This window comes from Podarcis muralis, chromosome 12, assembly GCF_964188315.1.
Source record: "Podarcis muralis chromosome 12, rPodMur119.hap1.1, whole genome shotgun sequence".
Taxonomy (NCBI): Eukaryota; Metazoa; Chordata; class Lepidosauria; order Squamata; family Lacertidae; genus Podarcis; species Podarcis muralis.
The window spans coordinates 8,172,919-8,198,942 of NC_135666.1; the positions used below are offsets into that span (position 1 = coordinate 8,172,919).

The following is a 26,024-nucleotide window of genomic DNA, read 5'->3' on the forward strand; positions in this document are numbered from 1 at the left end:
TGGCCCAGGGAGCCAGTGTACAGCTTCCGGGTCATGTGGCCAGCATGACTAAGCCGCTTCTGGCGAAGCAGAGCAGCGCACGGAAACGCCGTTTACCTTCCCACCAGAGCGGTACCTATTTATCTACTTGCACTTTGACATGCTTTCGAACTGCTAGGCTGGAAGGAGCTGGGACAGAGCAACGGGAGCTCACCCCGTCATGGGGATTCAAACTGCCGACCTTCCGATCGGCAAGCCCTAGGCTCAGTGGTTTACACCACAGCGCCACCCGCGTCTATGCATATGGATTAGCATATGCAAATTTTATGCAATCTGGTGACGTCATAAACTCTCTTCTTTCTTTCTGGTGATGTGTAAATAGGTGCCCTACATGAAAGTGGTGAGGGGTTTTGTTCAGCCTGAGTTGCAGCTTCTGCAGATGATAAACAGAGTTGCTCTGATGCAACAACTTTCCATTTGCAAATCACTCTCTGGACTGAGAACTGCATGTGTAGTTTTTGTTGTTCTTATTATTTTTAATTATATTTATTAATCCCTTTAAAAAAAAAAGACCTCAAAGAGACTTACGGAATCAGAAGCTGACATATACCGCGATACCCTGAATTTGATACACCTGATCATATAGATGCAAGAAATGTATTTAGGTAACAAAATGAATGTACCACTTGATAAAGCCCAATAGCAGTGCATTGTGCAACACTATTGCTACATACGATTGGAGCTGGTGTCTCAATAAATAGAGATGAAACGAAAATTTTCACTTAAAAAAAGGCAAACATTTCATAATTCTTTTTTAAAAAAAGTCATATGAAGTCTTTGAAGGCTGCTTTTGGAAAATTAAGTCTTAAGATTGGCAGATGACTTTGCAGGCAATTGTGCTAAGGATCAATCATTTCCATTGTTTCTAATACCTCTAAATACAACAGCATTTATAATCTGGAAATATTGTCAAGATGAATTATGCACTCAACCATCTTCAGCAAGTCCCAGTTCTTGCCAGGTCCAGTTTCAGTGCACCAAACTAGCAAGCCAAGCTCTGCCTGGCTTAACCTTCAAGCTTTTGCCTTGTGCTAACTGAACCGTTGGGTGGGCTTGATTTGCAGTAAGCGAAAGTCCCCTTTTTGCATTCATGGGTTGGCAAGCAAATAAACATCCACATGGGCAATGCACAAGCAAATAAAGGCTGGATGGAAAAACAATGGACTGCTGTTGCTTTTATTTATGATGCTTTGACTTGCAAACGACAGTATCTCAACATCCCCTGCTATTTAACCTGATGGACAGATTGGTCATGTACACTAGACATTTGCAGCATGTGGCTTCCTCCAAAACAATCCTGGGAAATGTAGTTTTCTAAGAGTGCAGGGAACTGCAGCTCTGGGAGTGGGTAAACTACAATTCCCAGAATTCACCAGGGGGGAATTGCATGCTTTAAATGTATGGTGGGTACGCAGCCATAGAACTGTCCAATTCCTGCTCACCTGCCACTAATACCAACAGTTGTAGATGGGCCAGAGTTCATATCTTAGCCCCAGAATATTTGCCTTAGTACAGTGGTACCTCAGTTTATTAACTTAATCCATTCCGGAAGTCCGTTCTTAAACTGAAACCATTCTTAAACCAAGGTGCACTTTCCCTAATGAGACCTCCCACCGCCATTCCAACATTCAGATTCTGTTCTTAGACCAGGGTAAAGTTCAAAAACTGGGACACTACTTCCGCTTTTGCGGAGTTCGTAAACTGAAAAATTCGTTAACAGGACTGTTCTTAAACTGAGGTACCACTGTATCTGTGGGATGTGAAACACAAGAACAGTCAAGTACAACATTCCTAGAGTGAACATGTTTACACATGGGGAGGAATGTTTGTCCAGCCAGCGGGTAAACTTCCTGTTTCCTTCTGGGCTGGGACAGACTTCCTCTGCATGTGACTAGAGGTGGGCGTGGCCTCACCTGTGCAGGTAACGACAAAAGCACAGGGCAGGGCAGCCATCTCTCTCTGTCACTACTTTCATCGAAGAAGCAACATCTGCTTAGCCAAAGGGACTGTCTCCTTATGAGATAGTTTCCAGGTGTATGTTATTTTTCTAAGCCAAGTCTGCCTTCTGGGATCCGATTGTGAACAGAATGTGAGTGAGTAAGCTCTTTTTATACTTTTATAGAAGACTGTGTCATGTCTTATCTTTTATGAGGGAATAAGCGGAAAATACCAGAACAGTTATTATAGAGGCTTTAGCAAGCCTGAGCAAACGCATCCACTGTGAGTTTAAAAAGGGGAATGTTACTCTGCTAAATTGTGAACTTGTTTACACAAGTTGGAAAGGCTATAATCAAACAACATATCCTCTCCTGCATCCCTGAACATTCTCACAGTATCTCCATAAATGAAAATTCTGTAGACCTGAGATGACTTAGCAGAATGTCACAGAAAATCTGCTTTCAGAAATGAAACCATCATTTAATTTGCTGCTATGCTAACTGCGCTTAGCAGCTTTCTTTAATGAAGCCTTCCAAGAGAAGAAGAGGTTCAAGTCTGCTGCTAAGCAGAGAGGTAGAAAGAGATAGAAGTGTTGGTTGCACAATACAGCTGGGTTCAAATGACCCTGCCCAGGAGGCTCTCTAGGATCTCTGCTTTTAAAAAAGCATTTCCCAGCATCTGTTCCCCGAAGTCCTGTAACTGGTGATGCCAGAAGTTGAGCCGCAGGGTCTTCTGTGTGGTAGAGTTCTGGTAACTTCCTTAGTGGCGAATTGTTCCCACCCTCCTGTGGCAAATGTTGCCCCCATCTTCAAAAGGGTGGGGGGAATATTACTGGCGATGGAATCCAGTTTCTGCAGTGCCAAATCAAGCAGCAAAATGTAAACAGAGATTCTAGTCCTTAGGACTGCAGCGGGGAAATGTGTTGCTAGAAAATGTGGAAACACTCTGTAAAATATTTTAGATTGGAACGGATAGTGGGTTTCTTCTTCTGATGTTGTGGCTTCTCTGACCCTTCAGGATTCTGTATTCCTTCTCATATATTGAATAATATATAATATTCTTTCCCCCATTCCTCATTCCCATCTGCTTTCCACATTCTTCAAAAGTCAACATTTATGGCAGAAATAAGCAATGGTATATGATCTATCAAATTTATTTTTTAGTCTTTGGATGTTCTCACAGTGCTGAAATAGCCTCGGTGTTTCCCCACCTCGCCTCCTTACCTCCAATGCAGAGAAGCTTGTGGGATGTGACACATAAGTAGCAGTCAAGTACAACATTCCTTGTTTTCCTAGAGTGGACATGCGGGGGAATGTTTGGTCCAGCCAGTCGAAAACTTCCTGTTTCCTCCTGGCTGGGACGTACTTCCTTTGCATGTGACTAGAGGTGGGCGTGACCTTACCTGTCCAGGTAACAAAAGGACAAGGCACGCAGCACACTCTCTCTCTCTCTTTGACTTCCTCCATCATTGGAGCAGCTTTTTAGCTAGAAATACTCTTTCAGCCAACAGAGGACACTGGGATTATCCCCATATGGGATAGATCCACACCTATATATCTGTAACTAAGTCTGCCTTCAGGGATCCAACTGTGAACTGATGATGTGAGTAAACGTCTTCTATTGACTTTAAATAAGATTGTCTTGTGTTTATTCTTTTTAAGAGGGATATAAGGGAACTTACCAGGAATCTAATACTGAGAGGCTTACACAAGCCTGCAACCAGCTACCCGCTGTGTGTTTAAAGAGGGAATGTAAAACTCTGCTAAGTAAAGGAACTTGCTAATGCAAGTTAGGCAGGATATTAATAAACAATATATCCTCTCCTGCCTCCCTGAACATTCCCACAAATCTCTGATCCCATACCCCTTTGTGAACACAACCTTTCTTTGCTATACAGAAGGAAGCCCTTGTTCGGAGATGAGCTCTGTGAATACCCTGGATCTCACATGACCAAAAAGAACACCTTGATTGGAGCAGACAGCTGCAAACCAACACTTATACATGTCCCTCATTGTGTGCATGGGGCCTCCCTTCTGCCCTGATGTTAGAGGAATAGGGCAGTGTGTACTCCCCTGGAACTCTGCACATGCACTGGAGCTCTGGGTTCAAGACACACACACATTATTATATTCTCAGTACAATCCGTATGCAGGATCTCTGCATGACCACAGGTTACATATATTGACAACCATGCACATTTTGAAGGCGCCGTGAATATTTTGCAAGAGAAGTCAGCTTAAGGTCACTAAGTAGCACCGGGATCGACAATTCTTTGCAACACAGACATCAACGTTGGACATTTCTGCGGGACTCCAGACAGGAAGCAGCAAACCAACATGAACAGAAATAAAAAAATGGCAGCAAATGAAAACAGGAAAATGACATCGCCTGTCTCTGTTTTGCTGTTGCTAACCATACACATAGGAAAAAAATCGCCAGCAGATGTGTTCGCCATGTGGGCTCTAGGCTGTGCAACCTTGGAAGCTAACGGGAGCATTAGAACATTTGATATGTGGTGCTTGGGGACAGAGGAAGTTTCCTTATACAGTCGTACCTTGGAAGTCAAACAGCTTAGTTCCCAAACAATTTCGCTTCCAAACGCCACAAGCCTGGAAGTGACTGTTCCGGTTTGTGAACTATTTTTGGGAGCTGAACGTCCAACGGCGCTTCGGCAGCTTCCTGCAGCCAATCAGAAGCCGCGCTTTGGTTTCCCGAACGTTTTAGAAGTCAAACGAACTTCCGGAATGGATTCCATTCGACTTCCAAGGTACGACTGTACTGAGACAGGCCTTTCCTCGATCTAGTACAGTATTCTGAACAAAGACTGGCAGCAGGTCTCCATGGTTTCAGGTCAGGGGAATTCCCAGCTCTATCTGGGCATATTGGGAATTGAACCTGAAACCTTATGCATGGAAAGCAGACATGCAAACCACTGAGCTATGGTCCCCCTCCCCCCGAATCATCCCTTGTGAGCTGTTTTAAAGACAAATCTCTTGACAGATGCTCCCCTGTGAGCTCTAAGGTGAACATGCAGCAAATGGCCATTTTGGGAGGGGGTGAGGGGGGGGGGAGTGACAGTTCTTTCACTTTCCATAGCAGCACAGCCTCAAGCAGAAATACGCCATGCCAGGTTGGAAGGAACACCACAAAACGCTCTTGTGTATGAATGCTGCGACCCCAAGCTAGATAAAATTCCCAACAGGGATTAGACAAGGATATTCCTTGCATGGCAAAGACTGTCTCATTCTAGCGGGCTTTCTAAGGTAGTAAAAAGCACTCAATGGTGTGAGTTATGGCTGGCGAGAGCTGTGACCTGGAAGTAGGCATGGCCTACAGAGAGATAGTATAGCATGGCCCCCATCCCGAATTAGGTAAAGGTAAAGGGACCCCTGACCATTAGGTCCAGTCGTGACCGACTCTGGGGTTGCGGCGCTCATCTCGCTTTATTGGACGAGGGAGCTGGCGTACAATTTCTGGGTCATGTGGCCAGCATGACTAAGCCGCTTCTGGCAAACCAGAGCAGCAGACGGAAATGCCGTTTACCTTCCTGCCGGAGCGGTACCTATTTATCTACTTGCACTTTGATGTGCTTTCGAACTGCTAGGTTGGCAGGAGCAGGGACCGAGCAACGGGAGCTCACTCCATCGTGGGATTCAAACCGCCAACCTTCTGATCGGCAAGCCCTAGGCTCTCTGGTTTAACCTACAGTGCCACCCGCATCCCTTCATCCCGAATTACAGCACCAATAATTTTCCTACTGGAATGCTGACCTAATATTTGGGGGTATCAGCCAGCAACACAGAAGCGGAGGTGTCAGATAAATTGATTCAATGTGCAGAACACTGGGAAAAGTCTCTGTCCAGAAGTCTTTTTAGATGAATGGTATCCTGACTGGAAAATGTATTTCCTCCTTTACAAGCCCACCCAGCGGAGGTGAAACTGTCACCCAATGAGTGCAATGCCACAAAACCGGGGTAGCCAATGGGATATTCTCCAAATTTGGGGGGTGGGGTGGCTCTGACTCCCCAGTCCCAGCTTATGTGGCCAATGGTCAAGGATGATAAGAGCAATAAGGTTAAGTCCAGTCAAAGGCAACTATAGGGTTGCGGCGCTCATCTTGCTTTCAGGCCAAGGGAGCCGGCGTTTGTCCACAGACAGCTTTCTGGGTCATGTGGCCAGCAGGACTAAATTGCTTCTGGTGCAATGGGACACTGTGATGGAAACCAGAGCGCACGGAAATGCCGTTTACCTTCCCGCCACAGCGGTACCTATTTATCTACTTGCACCGGTGTGCTTTCAAACGGCTAGGTTGGCAGGAAGCTGGGACAGAGCAACAGGAGCTCACCCCATTGCGGGGATTTGAACCGCCGACCTTTCGATCGGCGAGCCCAAGAGGCTCAGTGGTTTAGACCACAGCGCCACCTGCTATAGTCCAGTAACAACTGAAGAGTTGGCTGAAGTCAGAGATATCTGCATTCTCCTACAATCGGTGATGACAGCCATTAATGGCAAGAGGCGTCCCACATGCTTATTTTCCCCTTGTTCCTGTTCCTTGTGCCTCCTGTTAAAATGGGTTTTCCTCCGGAAAAAAAGGGCATTCTAGCTTTGAAATAAATTTAGAAACATAATCTATATGAGCAGAAGATTTCCGCCATGGCTGTGTGCAAGAGGTGGTGCTTTGGACCAGCTTTTGTGTTTGTTAACAAAATAAAAACAGAAATTTAGGAACATCGGTAGCTATGTTGTCCTTAAATGGAATATACACACACACATTCCAACATAACCCCAAGGTTTCAAATACGTATGTGGAAACTTTGCTTTCCTCCTTTTGTCTTCATCTCAATTCTTCCTTAGCCTGATATTCCATGCAAAGGAAAATGTTTAGAAAGCTGCCTTAAACTGAGTCAGACTATTGACCTCTCTGGCTCAGTATTGTCTACACAAGTGTTCTTCAGCCTTCAATCCCTCAGATGAAGGTGGACTACAACAACCATAATCCATGACCATTGTGGATGATGGGTGTTGTAGTCCACCCAAATCGTGGGACCCAAAGGTTGAAGAAGACTGGTGTAAGCTGACCGGGGGTGGCTATCCAAGTTAGAGAGAGGCATTTCTCCCGGTCCCACCTTCCCAAATTGAAACCTCCCCAAGCCACATGTTCACTTTTTCCTATGTGTATGTCAGAGCTCAAAACCAACTACGGCTCCTTGGACAGTTCTGCCCTGTACTTACAAGTAAATGCTGGATTCGTTGCCCCCGATATCAGGCGACTGGAGCTTCTGGACCAGGATGATGATGATGCCCACGAAAAGCAAGAAGTTGATCTGGAGAGAGAGGGAGAAAGAAGAAAAGGGACCCGTGAATCACCGAAGAACAGGAGCAGGAAGCTTCAGTTAACCAGATCTGTGGCTGACTGTCCTCCAGCTAAACTGCCTCCACCAAATATTTAATTTAGTTATTTATTCAATTTATATACCACCTTTTATCAAAAGTTCCCAGAACAGTGTACAACATTAAGAACACAATTTATGGAGCATAATAATAATAATAGCATAATAACAGACAGCATAATAATAAAATAATGAGATATACAGGCGTTCTCCCACTTCCACCAGGCTTATGTTTCGGGTGCCTGTACACATATGTGAAATCACATAATGTGGGGAGCCCCTTCTGAACACCTCCAAGCAAAGGCAGTCCTTTTATTTTTATAAACACTTAATTTTTTTTAAATAAATCTTTATTTTTTTGTAAGAGGAATATTTGGATGAGTTAATACTTGACTATCCCTTCGGCGCTGCAATGTATCATTGTACTTTTGTTCTTTTGTGCTGTGATACTTTGTGGTTAAAATTTCGGATTCTTTGTCTTTCTTTTATAAAAAAGTATTTATGAATACAGTCGTACCTTGGAAGTCAAACGGAATCCGTTCCAGAAGTCCATTCAACTTCCAAAACATTCGCAAAGCAAAGCGCGGCTTCTGATTGGCTGCAGGAGCTTTCCCCGTCGGACGTTCGGCTTCCAAAAATAGTTCGCAAACCGGAACAGTCACTTCCGGTTTTGCGATGTTCGGGAGCCAAAACGAAGCTGTTCAAAAACCAAGGTACGACTGTATCTTGGAGGTTTTCAAGCAGAGGTCAAATGGCCATCTGTCATGGATGCTTTAGCTGAGATTCCTGCATTGCGGGGGGCTGGACTAGACTCACGGGACACCTTCCAATTCTAAAATTCAGTGATTTTATGATTCTCCATTATAGTTCCATTATTATTGAGCACAAAGGTTAGTTTCAACTGAGCCAGACATTTGCATACACTAATAGCACTGAGGACTCTTCTATAGTTCTGCTTGTGCCATGCCTAGAAAGCTAGGATCCAAGTAGTTTCCCCCTTGCCCTTCTCTTTTCCAAGGGAAAACCTGCTCTTTAGTGTTAAGGTAAAGGTAAAGGTAAAGGTACCCCTGCCCGTACGGGCCAGTCTTGCCAGACTCTAGGGTTGTGTGCTCATCTCACTCTATAGGCCGGGGGCCAGCGCTGTCTGGAGACACTTCCGGGTCATGTGGCCAGTGTGACAAGCTGCATCTGGCGAGCCAGCGCAGCACACGGAACGTCGTTTACCTTCCCGCTGGTAAGCGGTCCCTATTTATCTACTTGCACCCGGGGGTGCTTTCGAACTGCTAGGTTGGCAGGCGCTGGGACCGAACGATGGGAGCGCACCCCGCCGCGGGGATTCAAACCACCGACCATGCAATCGGCAAGTCCTAGGCGCTGAGGTTTTACCCACAGCGCCACCCGTGTCCCGGCTCTTTAGTGTTAGATCCGAACAAATGGCAATGTGGGGAAACCCCCAATTGCCCTTTGTTCCAACTCAGTGCTACAGAGCTGTTTTCCCCAGGGGAAAGCGCTGGGAGAAGAGAAAGGATGGATAAGCCCCGAGTGACCATGTGCCTCAATATCTGTATAAGAAATAAAATAATGGCATGCATTTTTAAAAAGGTCATTAATGTGCTTCCCTTTAGATGCTTTTCGGCTATGATATACCTTTTCAAGAATGGCAGTTCTCGAAGTCACTTTGCTAATTTCTTGTAGCCATCAAGTGATAACATTTTGGGATCCAAACATGTTGGGAAGCCTCTTATTGCATGCCCCCCCCAAAAAAAAAATTTCTCTGAGGAAAATAGGGCCATCCTATTCCATAATAATAATAATTTTATTATTTATACCCCACCCATCCTACTGGGTTGCCCCAGCCACTCTGGGAGGCTTCCAACATATAAAAACATAATAAAACATTAAAGATTTTTTAAAAAAAACCTTCCCTATACAGGGCTGCCTTCAGATGTCTTCTAAAGGTTGTCTAGTTACTTATCTCCTTGGCTGGGGGGGTGGGGTGGGGGTCACATAGCTCCATACTCTCCAACATTTCTCCAATGAAAATAGGGACGTCCTAAGGAAAAGTGGGGCATTCCAGAATCAAATCAGAAACCAGGACAACTTTCTTAATTCTGGGACTGTCCCTGGAAAATATGGACACCTGGAGGTCTGTTATTGAAGACCTACTCGTTTACCAGTCTGGCTCATTCCTGAGCCATCCTTTGTCCTCTCCAACTTACCATTATTGATGCAATCACAGGGCCTTTGATCACCCACCACAAGGCTGTGTTGTCGTTCATGTCCCAGCAGCTGCGACCCAGATGGAAGGCGAGCGGAAATCATAGAGACAAAAGAGAAAGGTTAAGAGGCCAGATGAAACACTTCTCCCCCTAGTGTGACCTGGATCTAGGCTACAGACCTACTTGACATGAGTTCAGCCATGATGCTCCCCCACTTAACCTCTGCTCATTTAATCCTTAGTAGCAGGCAACACCAACCAGCTACTCTGACTTCCTTAGCTAGAAGCTGTCAATTCGTAGAAAAGCCAATTCTGCAACTGAGCAGAATGCAGTTGTGACTTTTTTGTTGATGTCAACAGTAAGGGAAAGGGAAAGGACCCCTGGACTGTTAAGTCCAGTCAAAGGTGACTATGGGGTTGTAGCGCTCATCTCGCTTTCAGGCTGAGGGAGCTGGCGTTTGTCCACATACAGCTTTCTGGGTCATGTGGCCAGCAGGACTAAACCACTTCTGGTGCAACAGGAAACCAGAGCGCATGGAAACGCCGTTTACCTTCCCGCCACAGCGGTACCTATTTATCTACTTGCACTGGCATGCCTTCGAATTGCTAGGTTGGCAGAAGCTGGAACAGAGCAACGGGAGCTCATTCCGTTGCGGGGATTCGAACCGCAGACCTTCGGACCGGCAAGGCCAAGAAGCTCAGTAGTTTAGACCACAACAGTGACACCTACCCAACGTCATCAAAGTGAAGTCTAAGGACAGCCCAGATGGTGACGCAAATGGTAGGAGTTCCTGCAGAGAAGAAGAAGAAGTTGTTGGGTATGTGATCTTTGCCCTTTACAAGCAGAGGGTGTGTAAGATGGAAGCTCTTCTAAAGGAAGTGACGGAAAGAGACACATACCCCAGCCGATGATGGTGTACCAGTAAAAGTATCTCCTCTCTGGAAAGAAAGTCTCCACCAGCAAGGTGAAAAGGTACAGCCCCTCGATGAAGAGCCAGAAATAGTTGGACATGACGCAGTAGTGGAAAAAGACCATCACGGCCTTGCATTCCACCTGTGGAAGAGAAAAGAACTTCAGTCTGTTGCTCCATCTCCTGGGCTGGGCTCTCAGAACTCTGCCCAGGCTGCAGTCTTCCCTGCCCCGGCTTCACACATCCAAGTGGGGTTGCTACCTGTCCTGTATAATACAGGATTGTCCCATATTTCAATGTAAAATGTTACGTCCTGTATTGATACAGTTTTGTCTTGTATTTCATGTCCTCTCTCTTTCCCCCCCTCCTTCCGCCAGTTAGGAAACCTCTCTAAACGCAGGTGTTTGAAAAGGCATGTGAAAAATCTTGTATTTAAGCTCCGGGTAGCAAAGCACAGACAGATGTACAAATTCATGCCTATGTTTGTGTACGAGTGTGGCAGTTCCAGAGGTTTCATCCTGTTATGCTGCAAACAGCCTAAGCCTGGTATACCTGAAGGAGTATCTCCACCCCCATTGTTCACTGAGGTCCGACTCTGAGGGCCTTTTGGCAGTTCCCTCCCTGCGAGAAGTGAGCCTACAGGGAACCAGGCAGAGGGCCTTCTCGGTAGTGGCGCCCGCCCTGTGGAATGCCCTCCTGTCAGATGTCAGATAAACAACTATCTGACTTTTAGAAGACAACTGAAGGCAACCACGTATCAGGAAATTTTTAATATCTAATAATGTTTTACAATTTTTTTATGTACTGTAAGCCACCCAGAGTGGCTGGGGAAACCCATCCAGATGGGCAGAGTATAAATATTATTATTATTAGCAATGAATTGCTCTGAAGTCAATTCAGCACCAAAAAAATCACATCCACCTAAGTGTCCTGCCCCATCTTGTCCTGTCCTGTATGTTGCCAAAACAAAGGATGCAACCGTACTTCCAAATGTTTTCACCTGCCTGAAAAGCATCCTTAAACTCTGATCATCTGTCTTCCCTGCCTGAAGGATAGAAGGTATGTGTGTAAAAACTAGCCCACCGTGCAGAAAATAAAATCTGTGTTTGTCTCTCTACCCAATTTTGCTTCTGGCTTCTCCCGCAGTGAGCTTGCGGCCCCCAGAAGGCTGCCCAGATGGGAAAAGCTTTTGCACTGCCGCTCTGGAAAGCTGGTCTTTAAAGTGTACTCCAAGTCAGCCATGGCATTTTTAAGTTCTTAGGAAAAACATGGATTATTATTATTATTCTTTTTTAACCCAACGACCTGTACTTTAAAATATGACTAAAAGCATTTGCGGGGAGTGACGGGGGAGGAATATAAACACTGCCACCTAGATGCTGCCACTCTAAAAGCAGAGAAAAAGCAATTCCAGGCATCAGGAGGTGTTTGATGAAAGGTTGCAGGGAGCTTGCGGATTTCTAGTGCAGGCCAGGAGAGAGACAACAATGGCTGCTAATTGGCAGACTGAAATCCTCCAGGCCTTTCCTGAATGCAAGAAAAGAACCCAGCTGTGTGTATAATGCATGTGCGCGCGCGAAGTAATTCAAGGAAGACGTGGGGATAAGAATGGAGGAGAAAATGTGGACAAATTGCTAAGGAGCTTATAAAAGGATGCACCCCACTGGGTGACCCAGAGAAACGCCTGTCCTCACAGCCTGCAGAACCTGCCACTCACAACAAAAGTGAGAAATAGTGCCAGCTAGTTGGAGGATGGATGGCAGGTAACAGGTTGAATCCTGCCGAGACAGAAGTACTGTTTTGGGGGGACAGGGGGCAGGCTGGTTTGGAGGACTCTGGTCCTGAATGGGGCAACTGTGCCCCTGAAGGACCAGGTGTGCAGCCTGGGAGTCATTTTGGGCTCACTGCTGTCCATGGAGGCGCAGGTCAATTCTGTGTCCAGGGCAGCTGTCTACCAGCTCCATCTGGTACGTGGCTGAGACCCTACCTGCCCGCAGACTGTCTTGCCAGAGTGGTGCATGCTCTGGTTATCTCCCGCTTGGACTACTGCAATGCGCTCTACGTGGGGCTACCTTTGAAGGTGACCCGGAAACTACAACTAACCCAGAATGCGGCCACTAGACTGGTGACTGGGAGTGGCTGCCGAGACCTTATAACACCAGTCCTGAAAGACCTACATTGGCTCCCAGTACGTTTTCGAGCACAATTGGTGTTGGTGTTGACCTTTAAAGCCCTAAACGGCCTTGGCCCAGTATACCTTAAGGAGCGCCTCTACCCCGGTCATCCATACCGGACACTGAGGCCCAGCTCTGAGGGCCTTCTGGCGGTTCCCTCACTGTGAGAAGTGAGGTTACAGGGAACCAGGCAAAGTGCTTTCTTGGTAGTGGCCCCTGCCCTGTGGAACGCCCTCCCATCAGATGTCAAGGAAATAAACAACTATCTGACCTTTACAAGACATCTGAAGGCACTCCTGTATAGGGAAGTTTTTAATGTTAGATGTTTTATTGTGGTTTAGATATTTTGTTGGGAGTTGTCCAGAATGGCTGGGGACACCCAGCCAAATGGGCAGGGTATAAATAAATAAATAAATAAATAAATAAATAAATAAATAAATAAAAATATATTATAGCTAGTGGCACAGAGGTAGACATTCACTCAAAGACAAATACGGATCTGAATCTCTGACTGCATTTGGCTCCCAAGCCTGAGGTTCTCTGCTCCTGGTGTAAACATATGTACTACATCAATGATTTATATTTCTGTATCTATTCTTATTCCTCTGTTCTCTTCCTGGAAAGTGCTAGACTTGGACTTCTAGCCCACTTTACCGTTGAGATAAAGCAATGGTTGCTGTCCTGTTCAGCGTACAGAACTCCATCCTTGATGAAGACCGAAATGGCTCGCAGGATGAAGGAGACAAAGAGATTCATGTGGATGAAGTTCCGTGTGCAGTGCAGTTTCCTGGGGGTGAGAGGGATGGAAAGGTCACCAAGGAGGAAAGGCCATGTCTAATCTGCAACCTATTTAGTCTATATACAGTGGAACCTTGGTTATTGAATGTCATCCGTTCTGGAAGTCTGTTTGACTCCCAAAATGTTCAAAAACCAAGGTGTGGCTTCCAATTGGTGCAGGTGCCCCGGAAACTATAGCCGACAACCGCATTGGATATTCAGCTTCCGAAAAATGTTTGAAAACCGGAACACTTACTTTTGGGTTTTTGGTTTTCGGGAGCTGATTTGTTCATCAACTAAGCCATCCGAGAACCAAGGTTCCACTGTATATTGTAGTGGAATTCAATGTTGCACTTTCCAGGTGGAACAAATCCCCTCAATTTTCTGTGTTCTCCAAATCCCCTCACCCCACAGGAGCCCATTTTGGGGGTACAGAGAAGGTACAGTGTATCTGGGAAAGCCCCACTTCACAAGTGGAAGTCCTTGCACAGGACTTCCACTGACAAGGGTGCGCAAGGTGAATCACTCTCAGAAATTCTTGGTTTGGAGGGGTTTCCTGTCTACAGTGTTAACTCTGGTTGCGAAAGGGATCTGTTCAGGAGGCCCGTTCGCAACATGAAAAGAGCGCAACATGCAGCGGCGCGTCTGCACACACGTGGCTTGCAATTCGCCACTTCTGCGCATACGTGTGACGTCATTTTGCGCTTCTGTGCATGCACGAGAGGCGAAACCCGGAAGTAACCCTGTCCGGTACTTCCGGGTCACCGCGGGACGTAACCTGAAAGAACGTAACATGAAGCGGACGTAACATTAGGTATGACTGTATTAACTATGTTCTGTTCTCTATTCCTTTGGACCCCTCTTCAGACATTGTAACCAAATCTCGCCTGATGGTCCCTGGAACGAAGAAGCAGGCTTCGGTCAATGTTTTGGTACAAAGCCTCGAATCATTTTGACTGAACCTTTCAAATCTGCATTTGTTTGTTTTGTTTCTTAGCATTCCCAAGCACCGCTGCATATGAGGCTCCTGGTATCTCAAGACTGCAGTGGCTGAGTTAAGGAGGGGTTTGCTTGCTCTGCTTCCCAACAACACAAGCCCCATTTCCCCCCCCCCCGGTCGGCACAGATGCAAAACCTCTCTCGCTCTCGCCAAACTCACCTGAAACGGCACAGGATCACCATTGCAGTGGTGAGCGACACAAGGGAAGTGCTGTAGCCCACTGTGTACAGAGCCTTTACCGAGAGGTAGTAGTAATCCTGAGAAAACAAACCACAATGTGCTCATTACTACGAATCATGAAATCCAGATCTGGGATGCCAAAATGATTGTCAGATTTTTTGCTTTGGGAAGAGTACCGTACTTTTCCGTCTATAAGACGCCCCCATGTATAAGACGCCCCCTATTTTTGGGATGCCTATTTTGAGTTAACCTCCTTAACTCAGGTTAAACCACAGAGCCTAGGACTTGCCGATCAGAAGGTCGGCGGTTCGAATCCCCCTATGGGGTGAGCTCCCGTTGCTCAGTCCCAGCTCCTGCCAACCTAGCAGTTCGAAAGCACATCAAAGTGCAAGTAGATAAATATGTACCGCTCCGGAGGGAAGGTAAATGGCATTTCCGTGTGCTGCTCTGGTTCTCCAGAAGTGACTTAGTCATGCTGGCCACATGACCTGGAAGCTGCACGCCGGCTCCCTCGACCAATAAAGCGAGATGAGCGCCGCAACCCCAGAGTCATCTGCGACTGGACCTAATGGTCAGGGGTCCCTTTACCTTATTTGGGGGGACTCAAATTTAAGAAAATGGGGGGAGATGGTACAGGGTTGTTGAGCTTTTTGTAGGGCGGATTGCCAAAAATTGCTCACCCAAACGCATCACAGCATCCACCCCATCTATGGCAGAAGCTGCCAATTGCCCACCCAACTGCCGGAGCATCAGCCAATCAACACCACCCATTGAAGCAGCAACCAATAACACACACAATAGCTGCTGACAGCCACGGCAGCAACCAATCAAATATCCACACTATACACTACCCATGTTATCAAACGACCCCCAGTTTTTAGCATGATTTTTAAAGAAAAGAACATAGTTTTATATATGGAAAAGTACAGTATTCATCATCAACAGCTTCCAGCGATGGATGGATGGATCAGCCTATATCTGGTTCATATCAATTTTGCATGCGTTTATTCATAACTCTGCTCCATCCTGTTTACTCATTATTTTTTTAAAAACCACCCATCAGCTTCATATTTAAAAATGCCTATTATCAAAAGCAGTATTTAATTTGATGTTTTATCAAGGTATGTGTTTCTAAATGCACGTTATCAATAAATACACATTTCCTTTTTGCAGGGTGCATTCTGACATAATAACTTAATCGCAAAATTTGGAGAACTGCAAAACCAGAAGGATTCCAATCTACAGGTTTTTCCAGAGGAGCCGGATCAGGGTAGCTCATGTCAGAATTCCCAGAAATCCTACCTGGTTATAATCTCCCATGGTGTCATTCTCATCGAACCCGCAGGCATCGTAGTAATGGGGGAAAGATTCCGACCAGCCCTCCTCAGTGCAGTTCCTACCAACAACCTTTAAATCTGCAGATCCACCTAATAATCAAAATTAATGTGGAACATCTTTGGTAAACATTCTGCCACTGGAACACACGCTCTCATGCAAAGGAATCACGACTGCCTTCTCTTTTATTGTGAGCTAACATCTTAGTAGGGATAGGAAAATCTCTCAATATCAGTTTCCCATTTTTTCCACTCTTACGCTTCTCCATATGGCCAGCTTGCTTCTTTTCATTTTAATATACTTAGGAAAATTTGCCAGCATTTTAATCCGAATTTCTCCTTTGCATCAGATTTTACCAAATGCACACATTTTTGCAAACACACTATTCCCTAATACGATGCATTTGCCTGCTTTTTTTTTTTTTTACTAACACATGTTGTTTTTTGCAAACTTTAAAGGCTGCTAGGGTGGAGAACTGCGCCGCAAAATTCAGAGAAGTGCAAGGGATTTGTTCATCAAGGGATTATTGCGAGGGATTGTTGGGGTTCGGTTCATAAATTATTTTGGAAGTTACAAAAATTAGGTGGGTTTACCTTTAAATGCAAATTGTATTGAGCTTGGACCCTATTCCTACATCTATTATTGCAAAAAAAGACTCTAGAATGTTGATAGCTAGAAGGTGGAAGGGAGAGACTTTGCCAACAAAAGAATGGCAGGTGAAAATGTTTGAATATGTAGAATTGGCAAAGATGACCGGGAAAATTAGGAATCAGACAATCCAAAAGTTCAATAAAGAACGGGATAACTATAGATTATATTTTAAAGAACATTGTTCCCATATGAAACCTTTAACACGTTTTGACTAATCTGCGCAATATAATATGTTATAAAGAGTATAGAGTTAATTGTTATAATATAATGAAGAACAGACCTCCAGAACGAATTAAGTTCTTAACCTGAGGTACCACTGTATAGCAAAAAACTTTGGTTGAGTAAGTGCTTTCAAGGACTGGTGTTGGATGAGAGATGGTGAGGGAATGAGGTACCCCTTAAGGAGGGACCCCTTAAAATTCTGCAGTGGCCATGCTTAAGTCATGTGGGTCGGCCCCCTCAATCGTGGGGACAAGGTGGCCCGTTTGGGTGGAGGAGAAAAGGGGAGGAAGGGATTTTCTGACATCACTTCCATGTCCTATTGCAACATGGCCTCGTGTGGAGCACATTGTGGTCTGAAAGATGCAAGACACAGAGTATTCGGACTGATACCACTCGGTGCCTTTCCACAGTGATCTGGGTTTCACTGTTTCCTGAGCTCTCTGAGCGCCAGAGGAGGGTGCAATGCTCAGGGTCCTTCCAGGAGCTTCGTTGGCGCAATGCGCAACTCCCTGCCACGTGCTGGCTTCCCACTCAAGACGTCGCTGCGAATGGCAGTGTTGCGGGCTGGGGGGGGGGGGGGCGTGCATCTGTTCTTTGACGTCGCTCAGTAATTGTTGTTACGGCAATAAGTATAATGTATAATTATGTCCCTGCTAGATGGTAGCACTTGAGAATACATTTTCATAATACCATGCACAGTAATAGGCTGCCACGCGTACCACTATAATTAGAATTGATTAGGAAATTAATATCCATTTAGCTTCAGCTTCAAATCCCTTTTCTCTCCGTCTCCCAGTTCAGAGGGTGCCAAAGCACTGTCACCCAGTCTCTTTTCCCTTACCTAGAATTTCGTCTGCGTTGTCCAGGAGTTCGAGGTCACCTGCAAAAGAAGAGCGGCTACCATGAGAATGTCATCTTGAGAGACAGAGAGAGCAACTTTGTTTGGGTAAAACCTTTAAGGAACGTCTAGAGGGTCTGTCACATTCCTCCGTTGCAGCCGAAATAACAGAGTCTCATGGCATCTTCACAGACCAGCAAATTTATTATGGCATAAGCTCTCAGAAATATATTCTGCATATATTTAAGTTTTAATGCCATTGTCACAGGGCTGCTTTGCATTTCTTTGTCATGTGAACTCCCTACCAACACCCACATGTAGACCCAGTTGCCACGGTGAGGCTCGTGTATCTGATGAAGTGGGCTGCAGTTCAAGGGTGGGGGGCCTTTTTAAGCCTGGGGGCTGCATTACTCCATGGGCAACTATCCAAGAGCCGCATGCCAATATTGGACAGGGTCAGAGGGAAGAAGTGAGCAAATCAACCTGTGGAACTCTTCTTATCGACGATAGACTACTGTATTTTTCACTCCATAAGTAAGGGGAAATGTGTGTGCGTCTTTTGGAGTGAATGCAGGCTGCGCAGCTATTCCTCTTGCTCTCCTGGCTTCAGGGATAGCTGCCCGAAGCCTCCTGAGCACAGCGGGAGCACTCCTGCTGTGCTCTGGAGGCTTCGCGTTGCTTTTGCTGAAGCCAGGAGAGCAAGACGGATCGATCCCTCTTGCTCTCCTGACTTCGCTTCGCTGGAGAGCCGCTGCACAGCTTTCACTCTCTGCGCAGCGCCCCTTCAGTGAAGCGGGAGGAGAAATGGAGTCTCTTCCATTTCTCCTCCCACTTTGCTGGAGGGGTGCTGAGCAGAGAGGGAGAGATCATTTTTTTTCTTGTTCTCCTCCTCTAAAACTAGGTGCGCCTTATGGTCGGGTGGGTCTTATAGAGCGAAAAATACGGTATATTTCAGCCACAGAAAGGTCAGAGGTCCCGCTTAGGGAATGCCAATTTAGGGAGTGAAACCTAATGTTTGCAAATTTCTTCAATGAAAGGTCTTCAAAATGTGGCTTTTCGGAGGTGTGAGGAATTCAAATCTGCCATTATTTTTGTGCCAGGTTTAGGAGACCCTCCCTCCTCGTTGATGTCCCCATGGTCCATTTATTTGCTCTCTCCCTCCGGACCCCATTGCAAAGGGGCTGCCCAGGAGGTGAGCCCAAGTCACAAGGGGGATATCTAGTCCTTCTCCCTTAGCATGCTCAGGAAGGGCATGCAAACATAGAATGGCACCTAGGAGGCCCTGGAGGGGGTCAAGAGTGCCCTCTTTGCAGGGTTATAGACCCCAGAAGGTTACTGAAGAGTCCAGCCACCAGCACCAGACCCCAAAGAGCTGATCCATGGAATTTTAAAAATCTGAGAAGACCAATGCCTCTCTCAGCCCCTGCAGTACCAGAATTTGGCCTTACCTGGTTGTGCGTAGGCCAAGCTATTCACATCCCAGCCTGTACAGGGGGGGGGGGGGAGAGAGAGAGAGAGAGAGAGAGAGAGAGAGAGAGAGAGAGAGAGAGAAGAAATCCCACATGGTTAAATCATAATGGCCAAGAATCCCCATGCCTTACTTTAAGAAATATTTCATTACTTCAATAAGTACAGTGGTGCCTCGGAAGACGAAAAGAATCCGTTCCGCGATTCTCTTCGTCTAGCGGTTTTTTCGTCTTGCGAAGCAACCCCATTAGCGGCTAAGCGGATTAGCGCTATTAGCGGTTTAGCGGCTTAGCGGCTATTAAAGGATTAGCGGCTAAGCTGCTAAAAGGCTATTAACGGCTTAGCGGCTTAGAAAAAGGGGGGGGAAGCGGAAAAAAATGGCAAGACTCGCAAGACATTTTCGTCTTGCGAAGCAAGCCCATAGGGAAATTCGTCTTGCGAAGCGCCTCCGAAACGGAAAACCCTTTCGTCTAGCGGGTTTTCCGTCTTGCGAGGCATTCGTCTTGCGGGGCACCACTGTAATAATACTGTGTGTGTATGGCAGGCTCCCGGTAAACAGTTTGTGATTTTCCAATATTAGAATCAGAGAATTGCAGAGTTGGAAGGGACCCCAAGGGTCATCTAGTCCAACCCCCTGCAATGCAGGAATCTCAGCTAAAGCATCCATGACAGGTGGCCATCCAACCTCTGCTTAAAAACCTCCAAGGAAGGAGAGTCCACCACCTCTCATGGGAGTCCGTTCCACTGCTGAACAGCTCTTACTGTAGGAAAGTTCTTCTTGGTATTTAATTGGAATCTCCTTTCTTGAAGCCTTGGGTTCGGGTCCTGACCTCCAGAGCGGTAGAAAACAAGCTTGCTCCATCCTCAGATATTTGAAGACTCCCACTGTGAGTGTCTGGAGGTGGTTGGTGGATGGATGGCAGCTAACGGATTGAGGTTGAATCCTGAGAAGACAGAATTACTGTTTTGGGGGGACAGGGGGCGTGCTGGTGTGGAGGACTCCCTGGTCCTGAATGGGGTAACTGTACGCCTGAAGGACCAGGTGCGCAGCCTGGGAGTCATTTTGGACTCACAGCTGCCCATGGAGGCGCAGATCAATTCTGTGTCCAGGGCAGCTGTGTCCCAGCTCCATCTGGTACGGAGGCTGAGACCGTATCTGTCCGCGGACTGTCTTGCCAGAGTGGTGCATGCTGTAGTTATCTCCTGCTTGGACTACCGCAATGCGCTCTAAGTGGGGCTATCTTTGATGGTGACTCAGAAACTGCAATTAATCCAGAATGCGACAGCCAGACTGGGGACTGGGAGTGGCCGCTGAGACCACGTAACACCGGTCCTGAAAGACCTACATTGGCTCCCAGTACGTTTCCGAGCACAATTCAAAGTGTTGGGACTGACATTTAAAGGCCTAAACGGCATAGGCCCAGTAGACCTGAAGGAGCGTCTTTACCCTCATCATTCTGCCTGGACACTGAGGTCCAGCACCGAGGGCTTTCTGGCCGTTCGCTCCCTGCGAGAAGCGAGGTTACAGGGAACCAGGAAGAGGACCTTCTTGGTAGTGGCACCCACCCTGTGGAACGCCCTCCTAGCAGATGTCAGGCAATAAACAACTATTTTACTTTTAAAAGACAACTGAAGGCTGCCCTGTTTAGGGAAGTTTTTAATGTCTGGTGCTGTATTGTTTTTAATATTCAGTTGGAAGCTGCCCAGAGTGGCTGGGGAAACCCAGCCAGATGGGTGGGGTATAAATAATAAATTATATATTATTATAACTCCCATCAGCCCCAACGGTCAAGGATGATGGAAGGAGTAGTCTAATGATGTGTGCAGGGCTACAGATGATGGATGCAGCCATTGCCTACCCCCCAAATTCACATCTGGATTGTGTTCTCTGGATGTGAGCATGTAACGGGAGACACATGAGGTGGCGGTGGCATATGGAATAGGCCCGACTTTCATCATGAGAGACTTTAAAGGAATGCCTAGCGCAATTCCCATTGAAACTGCATTGCACCCCACAAGTTGCTAATGATGAACATATTTCTTTGTTGTGCTGAATTCGGCCGCTAGATGGCCCTGTGGACTTTTCAGATTTTCTGACGATACGTCTTGTGTTGCAGGGAGCTGGTAAATAGCCAGTGTTTGGTCCGGACCTCAAGCTGCCCTGAATTCCCAACCCCACACAGTATTCTTCCACTCGAAGTAGATTCAGATCCTCATTCATTTTCACCTCCAAATCATGATTAATTTCAAAAAAACTTTGTTGGCTCAGCCATAAGGCGGCGGTTCTTACATGCTGCTCCAAAAGCACTCTGTTTTATTTGCTTCTCCTTAGTGAAAATATTAGCAACGGTGGGTCACCTTTCCTGCAGACAGCTTGCCTCCATACTGCAACTTCTCCAGCAACATGCATCGAAAGCAGTGGATGTTTTTGGCCTTGTTTGCAAGTCTGGATAGGATACCAAACGATGGAGACCACCAGGCAATGAACAGCATTGCATTTCAATTCTCCACATTTTCCAGAACAGAGATAGGGAAGCTTCAAGCACAGAGGCCAAATGTATCCCCTTCAAGCGTCCCAATTTTCCAGAGACAGTCCCGGAATTACAGAAGCCATCAAGGTTTCTGATTTGATCCCAGAACATCCGGCTTTTCCTCTCCACGTTTCACTGAACAATTGAAAATGTGTGTGTGCGTGTGTTGTGTGTGTAGGTGCAAAAATGGAGTCCTGTTTCTCCTTAAAAATAAATATCTGCACCAACTGGAACAGTGAAGCTGCAATATGAAGCCCTTCCATAGCTGTCAACGTTTCCCTTTTCTTGCGAGGAATCCTATTCGGAATAAGGGAATTTTCCTCAAAAAAAGGGAAATGTTGACAGCTATAAGCCCTTCCTATAATTTTGAAGGGAAATATTTATTCCTTTACAGTGGTACCTTGGTTGTTGAATGCCTTGGTACTCGCACGTTTTGGCTCCAGAACGCCGCAAACCCGGAAGTGAGTGTTCTGATTTGCAAAAGTTCTTTGGAACCTTAATGTCTAACACGGCTTCTGATTGAGTGCAAGAAGCTCCTGCAGCCAATCGGAAGCCGTGCCCTGGTTTCCGAATGTTTCCGGAAGCTGAACAGACATCCGAAACAGATTTCATTCGAGAACCAAGGTACGACTGTATTGTAAATGGAGTCTTACACTGAAAGCCTTTATGTATCTACTCAGAAGTAAGTCCCGCTGTATTCAATGGAGCTTACTCCCAGGTAACTGGGTAAAGACTGTACAGCTTTAGACTGCAATCCTAAGTATTTTTACTCAGAACTAAATAGAATAGCTCAATAGAATTTACTCTCTGGTATGTTCCTGATCATTGTCACAGTTTCTATTATTATTATTATTATTATTATTATTATTATTATTATTATTATTACCAGCCTTTTCCCCTGATAGAGACTCAAAGGAAGCTTACAGCTAAAATTCCATTTCATTCCATTTACCTCTTGAAGGTGTGGTACACAATCCTTTCCCTCACACATTTTTATTTATTTATAACAGTTCTGTGAGGTAGGGTCAGCAGAGAGGTCCCAGCTGATGGGAGCTGTAGTTCAAAAACATTTGGGGGGCACTAGGTTGGTGAAGGCTTGCCTAGAACATCACCCCAGCAAGACTGTCGCTCGACGGCAGAGGTTCAGTCCCCAGCATCCCCACATAGGAGATGGAATATGGCTTCCTTCCTAAAACCCTGTTGAGGGGAGAGCTAGGTGGACCAAATCTCTCGGTTGAAGGCTGCTGCCTATGTTCTCTTCAGTGTGTGGTAGGCAGGAGTGGAGCAAGCTGGGTGCGGACCGCCCCAGTGTAATCTCTGAGGGGGGTGGCATTCAGCGTGCCGCCAGCCCACGACACCCACCTACTGTGAGCTGTTGGGGGAAAAGGGGTAGTTTCGCCACTTTTCGCCACATCGTTTTGACAGCCGCGTGATCCTGGGCTGCTGGAGGAGTCATGCAAAACAACAACAATAAACCTATGTTTATGTGAAACATACTCAATGAACACACAAGACATAACCAGCTGTACTTTTGAATAAATAAGGTATGCTATTCATTGTATCAAATTGTAGATTACAATGGAAGTCTCATAAAGTTCAACGGAAAAAGCAGAAGACCCAGTGGATCAGTTCATTCTCTAGTAAGTTCATGCATAAGGTCCGTACATGTAAAAGTATCTATTCCACCTGTCTGTTCGAAGAGTCCAATAATCCATATGAAGTCTTCATCTGTAGCCTGCTATAAGATCCACTATCTTGTAATATTACATAGGAGCCTATTCTACAGGTGAAGCCTAGGATGGTGAAGCAAGGCTAATATTCTGAAAATCCTTGTCTTAGACTCTGTGTAAGGATTCTGTGGAAATGTAACAGCCCTTCATTTGGAATGAACTGATCCACTAGGTCTTCTGCTTTTTTCGTTGAACTTTATGAGACTTCTGTTGTCATCTACAATTTGATACAATGAATTGTTGTTGTTTAGTCGTTTAGTCGTGTCCGACTCTTCATGACCCCATGGACCAGAGCACGCCAGGCACTCCTGTCTTCTACTGCCTCCCACACTCAAACTCAAGCTGGTAGCTTCGAGAACACTGTCCAGCCATCTTGTCCTCTGTCGTCCCCTTCTCCTTGTGCCCTCAATCTTTCCCAACATCAGGGTCTTTTCCAGGGAGTCTTCTCTTCTCCTGAGGTGGCCAAAGTATTGGAGCCTCAGCTTCAGGATCTGTCCTTCCAGTGAGCACTCAGGGTTGATTTCCTTCAGAATGGAGAGGTTTGATCTTCTTGCAGTCCATGGGGCTCTCAAGAGTCTCCTCCAGCACCAGAATTCAAAAGCATCAATTCTTTGGCGATCAGCCTTCTTTATGGTCCAGTTCTCACTTCCATACATCACTACTGGGAAAACCATAGCTTTAACTATGCGGACCTTTGTTGGCAAGGTGATGTCTCTGCTTTGATACAATGAATAGTATACCTTATTTATTCAAAAGTACAGCCGGTTACGTCTTGTGTGTTTATGGAGGAGTCATGCAGGCTGGAAGGCAGGCAGGGAGGGGACGGGAAGGAGGCAGGCGAGCAAACAAGTAGAGGATGGAGGAAAGGAGAGAAGCAGAAGCTCTCTCCACTCGGGACCCCCAAGTGAAATGAATCTCTATGTCTCAATCATGAAAACCCCCAAGTGAATGAATCTCTATGTCTCAATCATGTTCATTCCCCTTCTACCATATTGGCCCAAATATAAGCCGTACCCACAAATAAGCCGCACCTTTAAAATTCGGGGGGGGGGGGGGAGAGAATACTCGAAAATAAGCTGCTTCCTTAAAATTCTGCAGGCACTCACACCCGTAAATGGCAAATGTAGAAGAAAATCTTATGGGTACTAGAGAGGACCTGCAAATGGTTTAAACACCTGTTCGTAGCACCGTAAATGCAAATAAAAAATCAACACTGCACTGTAAAATACAGGGAAAGCGATGAATGACATTAGAATTGATTGCACAACAGTCTCAAGCTCACAAATCGGCAATAAAACATTTTTTTGGTCCTTATGTCTGTTTCAGCGGTGTTATAGTAAAAGCCAATTTTTGTAAGGTGGCAAATTTAAGCCTCACTTTAACTTTTCATGGTTGGAATTGGGGGGGGGGGGAATGCGGCTTATATTTGGGCCAATACGCTACTCAGGTAGCAGTGCATTGGTCTGTTCCTCCACGTCACTCAGATTTCGGTTCCCGGAGAAGGGAAGTGCTCCGAAAGATGCTGCTTATGCATCTGGAGCTTTTAGTATTTCTCCACCAGCCTGATTTGGGTTGATACATTAAGCCTCTGGACGTTTAATTGGATTCACCCTACTCTTCATTGACCATCAACGTCAATACCAATTGCCTGAAGTCTCTTGGTAGACGTAATTGTCAGGCAGTTGCTCACCGCATGCTGACTTCGCAGCTTCGAACAACAAACTCACGTCTCCCATGCGGCTTACAGAAGAGGCCACGTTATTCATCCACAATACCCCACGCCATGCAAAGCAGTTACAGTCAAGGATCAGAACCTCCACTTTACCCAAGAAACCAGTGAAGAAGAGAGAAAATCCTCAGTTGGGGGTCAAGCACCATCAAGTGACAGATTGGCAATGGAAGTGTAGGGGTTAAGAGTTTGGGGTCAGGTCCTATGAGACAGGGTTCAAATCTCCCCATTTGGCCATGGAGCTCATTGAGCGACCTTGGGCCAGTCTGTTGGCTATTTACAGTATGGTAGCACTGCAGAGAGCTTGCTGGGGAGACCATGCATTAAAAAGGGACTAAAAAATAACTTAAACAAGGTTTTAATAAGAAAAACAAAAACTCCTTTTACACTAAATACATTAACAACCAAACCAGACCCAACCACCAACCCATCCCCCAGGGTAATGGGAGAGCTAGGTGCTGCTCCTTATATACTACACCCAATTGCTGACACAGCTTAATCAATACAACTCAGCAGCACCTGCTATGTTTCACAGCGGTAAAGCTGGGTCTCATTATTTTGCTCTGGCCCCATAAAGACATACACATCAGGTGGAACAATGATGAACCTTTACATCTAAAGAAACCATTCAACACAGTCATTGTCTCTTAGCTGAACTTGCCTCACAAGGTTGTTGAGAGGATAAAAAGGGAAGGAGAAGAACCATTGAGACCGAGCTCCTCGGATGAAAGGTGGGATATAAATATAATACCGGTAATCTTTCTTTTAAAAACACATAATTATCATATGACTTAGCCGTGATTCCTGCATTGCAGGGGGTTGGACTAGATGACCCCTGGGTCCCTTCCAACGCTACAATTCTATGATTCAGTGAATCAAGGGTGCACAAAGGTG

At 45.9% G+C, this 26,024-nt stretch overlaps 1 protein-coding gene across 10 annotated transcripts in view; it reads right to left on the reverse strand.

Moving 5' to 3' along the window:
* ADCYAP1R1 (ADCYAP receptor type I) overlaps positions 1-26,024 on the reverse strand; it is a 138,856-nt gene that overhangs the window by 36,861 nt on the left and 75,971 nt on the right. For all 10 annotated transcript variants that reach the window (XM_028750780.2, XM_028750779.2, XM_028750783.2 and 7 more), the window contains exons 5-13: positions 19,122-19,157; positions 17,677-17,715; positions 15,930-16,054; positions 14,607-14,704; positions 13,325-13,457; positions 10,486-10,639; positions 10,316-10,376; positions 9,587-9,656; positions 7,210-7,301 (exon numbers count right to left, since the gene is read on the reverse strand). In XM_028750780.2, coding sequence (XP_028606613.2) covers positions 7,210-7,301; positions 9,587-9,656; positions 10,316-10,376; positions 10,486-10,639; positions 13,325-13,457; positions 14,607-14,704; positions 15,930-16,054; positions 17,677-17,715; positions 19,122-19,157 — 808 coding nt within the window. The remainder of the gene's footprint in view (positions 1-7,209; positions 7,302-9,586; positions 9,657-10,315; positions 10,377-10,485; positions 10,640-13,324; positions 13,458-14,606; positions 14,705-15,929; positions 16,055-17,676; positions 17,716-19,121; positions 19,158-26,024) is intronic.